General features: G+C 40.4%; 1 protein-coding gene across 1 annotated transcript in view; it reads left to right on the top strand.

The window, feature by feature from the left end:
• LOC146549936 (NUAK family SNF1-like kinase 1) overlaps positions 1–4133 on the top strand; it is a 16829-nt gene extending 12696 nt beyond the window's left edge. The window contains exons 5-7 of the mRNA XM_085260460.1: positions 454–573; positions 1047–1179; positions 1287–4133. Coding sequence (XP_085116586.1) covers positions 454–573; positions 1047–1179; positions 1287–2476 — 1443 coding nt within the window. The 3' untranslated portion in view covers positions 2477–4133. The remainder of the gene's footprint in view (positions 1–453; positions 574–1046; positions 1180–1286) is intronic.
• Positions 4134–6583: the final 2450 nt, after the last annotated feature.

The raw sequence follows: 6583 nt of genomic DNA, 5'->3' as shown, positions 1-6583 counted from the left end.
TCTGGCAAAAGCTCAGCATACCTGCAGTATTTTTGGCTCCTTTAAAAGGAATTGCTTTTGAGTTATTGTGTATTTTCTTTCCCACATGACTAAAAGCTTTCCGTACATAGTCACTGAAAAGGAATTTAGATTGCGTGAGGCCGAGTGCTAAAGTGAATGAAACTCAGTGCAGGATTCAGTGTGAACTGATTAGTTCACTGTGACATAAAGTTTGAGATATCAGTGTTTTGAGTTTGTGGAGAGACATCTGGACTGAGATCTGTTGTCTTGTAATGTGACAGTTACGCCATCTATGATTCACAGTGTCACATGAACCTCTTGTGTTTACTTGACACAGAAAATGAGCGCAGACACATCCAGCAGCTGTGAAAGCTTTGAATAGTGTCAGCAGTAGGAAGAAATAAAAATAATTATTAACAAAATATGTTAATTTGCATTCTTTCTTTTTTGCAGCTGGCTGATTTTGGCCTCTCAAATAATTTCCACAAGGGCACGCTGCTGCAAACCTACTGTGGAAGTCCGCTCTACGCTGCCCCAGAGATCGTGAAAGGGCTCCCATACCAGGGACCAGAGGTTGGTCAACATGCTGTTAATTCCCAGCATTATGGATGTTAGGTTGTTTTAAAATGTTCACAGAATAATCAGTTTTGTTTACTGCAAGACTGGAGGGCTGCTTTTGGTGAGATTACATCATCATTTAATGTCACCACATGTGGCTGGTTTTCTTTTAAAACAACAGCTTTCTAGTACATTAGCTAATTCTAACAACTTGCATTGTGGGTATTGTAGGCACCAGATGCTGGCATGAAAAAAAGCTCTTTAAAATGTAAAAAAATTATGATGTCGCTGGTTCTGCTGCATTTTGTGTCTTTCATGAATCCAACATTGTTATTTATATTAGTGCAATGCTAAATTACACTAATTTAGCAGTGTAAAATTCATATCTTCTGGATTAGTGTAGCTTTAAACCACAGTACATCTTCTTTTGTTCATGAATATGCTTTAAAATAATATAATATTTCATTCTGTATGTGTTTGTGTCTTAGGTGGACTGCTGGGCACTGGGGGTGTTGCTGTATGCCCTTGTTTACAGCAGCATGCCATTCGATGGTGCCAGTCACACAAAACTCACAGAGCAGATCAGCCAAGGTCGCTATCGCAGACCCAACCCCCCCTCTGGTAAAGCTTCATAACTTTATTTTTTATATATATTTTTAAAGCTGTCAAATGGGATCTGGTTTGTCAGCGTAGTGGCCATAAATAACTGTTGACTCTGTCCCCTCCAGACGCCTGTGCTCTCATCGGCTGGTTGCTGACAGTGCGTGTGGATGAGAGAGCCACGATAGAGGACGTGGCTAACCACTGGTGGGTGAACTGGGGATATGAAGAGAGTGTGTGTGACTGCCCTTCATTTCCACACCAAGAGTGCCCCTCCCCGCTGCTGGCTCGCTACATCGACTGGCAGAATCAGGTTGCTGCTGCTAGCAGTTTGACGGTGGATGCAGACTGCCTGTCCTCAGACTCTTCCGGTCTTCCTCAACACGCTTCCAACCCCTTTTACTTCAGCTTACCTCTAAAGCACGAATGTGGGGGAGGTGCAAGGGTGCGCGGTGGAATATCGAGTCTTAGGAAGTCTCGCAAGGAGAATGCGATTCCCCAGACTGCACAGGGAGCTTGCAGTGACGTTTGTTTAGCAACTGCTTCTTCCGTGGTGATTTCCTCCAGTTCCACTTTTGAAAGAAAAAAGCCCAAAGGTATTCTGAAACACCAGAGAAGTTTAGATTCAGTCTTTCACACCCCTCCCAGGGATAACTCCCCCTCTCAGCTCTGTAACACTGCACCGCAGCCCTGTCGAACACACAGTCTTACTCATGCGTATGTTGACGTCCTATCAACCAGCCTTCTGTCTCCAACTACATTCAGTCAGCCGTCGTCCAAAATGCCCAAGAAAGGGATACTAAAGAACTTGTATGGTGGGGAGTCAGGTTATGGTTCCTCATCAGACAGAAGGGGCTCAGGTGTAGGAAGTACAGACAGTAATGCAGGTCAGTCCTGTTCCCACAAACAACAAACATGTCTCCCTGGAGTTGAAGACAGTCCCACAATGCGCACAGAAGCAGTAAGAAGACGTAAGGGTATTTTGAAACGTAATGGAAAGTTTTCTCGCAGCCTGGATCTTCCTGACAACCACCAGTCTTCTCCCTCTCCAACTCCTGCGATATTCCCAGAGGCTCTGCAGCATCTCCTCCAGACTGCAGGGGATGCTGAGGGCCGTCATAGCCGCCCCTCTAGTGTTGTGAGCGAGGATAGCCTCTTCTCCTCCGATTCCTTTGATCTGCTGGACCTTAGCTCCCAGTCACGTCGCAAGATTTTCTCAAGGGGGGTGCGGCACAGCTCAGAGGACGATTTGGAGCAGCTGAGAGGCGAGGCGGACAGGGTTGTTGGACAACGACAAACAAAAAAGGAAATGCTGTAATACGAAGCGTATTAGAAACTTTAGTGTGCTGAAAAACTGGGTTTAATTCCAGCTCTTCAGTTCAGTTTTATGTGATAATCAGTGCCTGCGATCTTGAAAAGACTTCATGAACTCTACAAAGGTTGCATCTCAAGTACACAGACTCTCATGACCATTGCACTGCCGATGTAAAGCACCATGTCTCAGCATATTTGCAGCGATAAATTAAAGTGTAGCCTCTGACTGTTTAACTGTGTTCCTCCAAATGGGACCTGATTTCCAGCAGTTTGCAGAGACAGGACAGAATAGTCTGTTTAATGGACTTGGTCCGACCTCACCTGCACAACAGACTCTCCTTGTAGATTTTTGCAGATTGATGTTGACAACTCTCAAAATCTTTGTCTGAAGGCTGTCATCTGCTAACATGGTAATCCATGCATCTTTGATTTATCGACAATCATTGTATGAGTAAGTCAAAAGACTTAAAGATATTTCCATCCACCTGCATTTTTTGACCATTTTGGATATAAAATCTGAGGTGTAAGTTCAGAAAAAAAGAAGAAAAAATACTTTTAAAGTTCAAAAAAATATGTGTGTATTGATAACAGTGAAATGTGGCAAAGTGCAATTGAAACTAGCTTTTTATACACTAATCGTGCATGAAGCATGTCAGATAGAAGCATACAGTATGTATGTGAGAACTAATGGCGAGGAGGAGCATTAGTTAAATTAATATATGAAACAAATGTAAATATAATTTCATTTTTTCTGCATTCTTTGGCAGTGCTACTAATTTTGCTGGTGATCTTTTGTAATATATAATTTGCACACTGTTGTTCTGCAGTGGTTGTGATAACACCCGGCAATAAATTTAACATCATCAGCTACTTATACTCAAGTATCCACCTTCATGCAGTCACACATACATATGGAAACAGATATGCATAGAAGTTTGCTTTTAGCTTAATGATTTTCTGAAATGTGTTCAAATGTGTGCAGTGTTTGGATGGAAACTAGACTGTAGCAACTTCTGTTATGATGATAAATTCTGCTCAGTTGACCTTTGGGATACTTTGTGGCAGCACTTTATAAACCTTATATAAACATTGCGACATGGTTATAGCGCACTAAAATGTAGCAGATATCAGGACATTTTAAGTGTTCAGTATTAACCTGTATAATCTGTCAGAAATTCTAATTTCTCATCTGAGAATAAATTGTGTTTTTATTCATTATCTGTTCATGCATCATCCTGCTTATGTTTATGCACTGTGGGCTTGCACAAGAGGAGCTATGGTTGTTAACAGACACTTCACATTGGTTAAACCCCATTTGTTAAATGTTTATATTCCGCTTATCTAAAATGCTAAGGAAAGTAATGCCGATGTCAATATTTTTTTTCAAGTATATTTATGCCACACAGTGTTTCACTGTGCACAGTTTGCTTCTTTGCACCAACACACACAGTGTGAATAGCAGATAGATCACATTGCTTTTTACCGTGACACCACCTGTGCTGCTCTGGATGTTTAGGTGATGTATGCAGTAGATGTATGCAATATTAAATCTGTGATTTTCATACTGTGAGAGGAAATACAAAGAATTCTCTTTAACTTTTTTTGTTTGTTTTTTTTAAATATTTTTGTTTTTCTGGGTAAAATAAATTATTTGAATCTGAGCAGTTTGCAGTGTCTTTTCTGATGAAACGATAAATAAAATCAGCAGCATGTTGTAAGACGTATTGCATCTTGACCAACCATAGAGTTTGTACTCGAAAGCAGGGATGTTAGTTAGTTTGATTATTTGTCTGAGTGTGGAAGACAAAAAGATGTCTATTTAGTTACCTTGCTGTCTTCTTCTGTGTTTCTGTCTCCATAAACTCAGCTCTAGTTGGCCCACAGATTGTTTTCATAGTTTTTAATGGACTTGGTTATAAAAAGAAGTAGGCACAGTTTCTTTCTTTAAATGCTCTACAAAAAGGAAACATTAACTGTGGAAACAGCAGATTTGAAAAAGCAGGTTTCATTAAACAGTTATTCCAATGTTGTGTTTTGAAAGCCTGTCCAATGAGTAAACACTTCATAGATTGTTGTTTGGAGATTTTCATTTTAAGGATTACATTTTTCTGTATGGATTAAAAAAAATGCCAACATCTCCAAAACAACAAAACTCACCAGAAGGCCTTGTTTAGATGTGAAGAAGCCCGGCATGGTCTTTGATAAACATTATTATTTTATACCATTCACTTGCCTGGTTGTAAATTTCTTTAAGTCTTCTCCCCATTTTAGGACACTTTATATAATTTGAATTGATTGATTGGAGAAAAAGTTGGCCAGCAGAGGATGAAATCCAGAGCAAAGGTCAGATGGTGACTTTTCACAACACTCATATCCCGTCAGTGTCATGGGGACTATTTTGTTACATAAGAACAACCATTTAACTGTGCTGAGCTAATGTTTATGCTGCATGCACAGCGAGTAGATGAGTAAATGTGATACAGCCTTTATCTACACCCAAGACTTCTGGATTCTCAATCATTGCTTAAGATGGGTTGTCATCAAAACTACTGTACTGGGAGGTGATTTGAAGAAATATGTTTAAATCATCAAAACATCCATCTATCCACGTTCTTCTTCTTATCCAACTCAGGGTCAGTGGCACAGCTGGAGGCTCTAGCTTTGAAGTGCAAGTTAACCTAAAATGCTTGTATTAGGACTTTGGGAGAAAGCTTGGGTATCCAAAAAAAGCCCACAAGGGCATGGAGAGACAAACTGTAGGAGTGCTCCAGAGGGAACCGTGCTAACCACTGCACTGCCATGATGCCCAAACATATAAATTCCTGACTATTTAATGACGCTTTAGACTCCAAATTGTGATCTATGTCCCAAGGCATGCTCATACAGTATAGGATGTTTTTAATAATGATTCTCTTACAGTTGAAGGTATTGCAACATTAGCCCCTTTAAGACAAAGCACCGTTATATTTAATGGATTTGTTCCAAGCAAATTATATTTATTTATTTATTATCTCATGTTTCTGTGTTATTTGTCTGGACATTCATTAATAGGTACCACATGATGATTATATGTTTGCCTGTGCAAAGATTTATGTTGCTCACATGATTTTTTTTGTAACGCAGTGACTTTATGAACAATAAAGTCTGCAGCTCAACGTGGCAAAGACCAAGGAACTGATCGTGGACTTCAGGAAGACCAGGAAACACTTGACCCCTGTTTCAATCCAGGGGGTCAGTGTTGACATTGTGGAGGACTATAAATACCTTGGAGTACACATTGACAATAAACTGGACTGGGCTAAAAACACCACAGCACTTTACAGGAAGGGCCAGAGTCGTCTCTATTTTTTGAGGCGACTGAGGTCCTTCAACATCTGCCAGAAAATGCTGAGGATTTTCTATGAGTCTGTGGTGGCCAGTGCGATCCTCTATGCTGTTGCATGCTGGGGGAGCAGGCTGAGGGTCGCAGATGCCAACAGACTTAATAAACTGATCCGTAAGGCCAGCAATGTTGTGGGGATGGAGCTGGACTCCCTCAAGGTGGTGTCGGAGAGGCGGATGCTGTCCAAGATAAAGACAATGTTGGATAACACCTCCCACCCACTCCATGACATGTTGGTCAGTCACAGGAGCTCGTTCAGTGAGAGACTGAGATTACCGAAAAGCACCACTGAACGACACAGGAAATCATTCCTGCCTGTGGCCATCTCCCTGTACAACGCATCCACTTAACACACTGTTTGCTGCTACAACTACACATGTTTCTTTTCCAAATATTTATTTATAAGTGACTTATGTATGTATGTATGTATATATATGTATATATTGTACTATTCTTAGTTAGTGTATTGTCTGTCTTGTCTTAATGTTGGTTTAAAATGGAGCACTGTAACAAAAAATAATTTCCCCCAGGGATCAATAAAGTATTCTGATTCTGAATAACGATTGATTATTAAACAGCCAAGTTTAGAATTAAAAACAGCTGTTTTAGCTTGTGGTGTTACACAACAGCACCTCATCTGGATACTTCAAATTTCTCCGAATTCACACATTTGTTTTAAATTAGGGTTAGGTTAGGTTAGGTTAGGGTTTAGGGGTTATGGGAAAAAAG

The sequence above is a fragment of the Mchenga conophoros genome, linkage group LG20, assembly GCF_057382185.1.
Source record: "Mchenga conophoros isolate Kocher_MC1m ecotype Shallow Benthic linkage group LG20, M_conophoros_male_GT1.1, whole genome shotgun sequence".
NCBI classification, from domain to species: domain Eukaryota; kingdom Metazoa; phylum Chordata; class Actinopteri; order Cichliformes; family Cichlidae; genus Mchenga; species Mchenga conophoros.
This window is presented reverse-complemented; position numbering and strand designations above follow the sequence as displayed.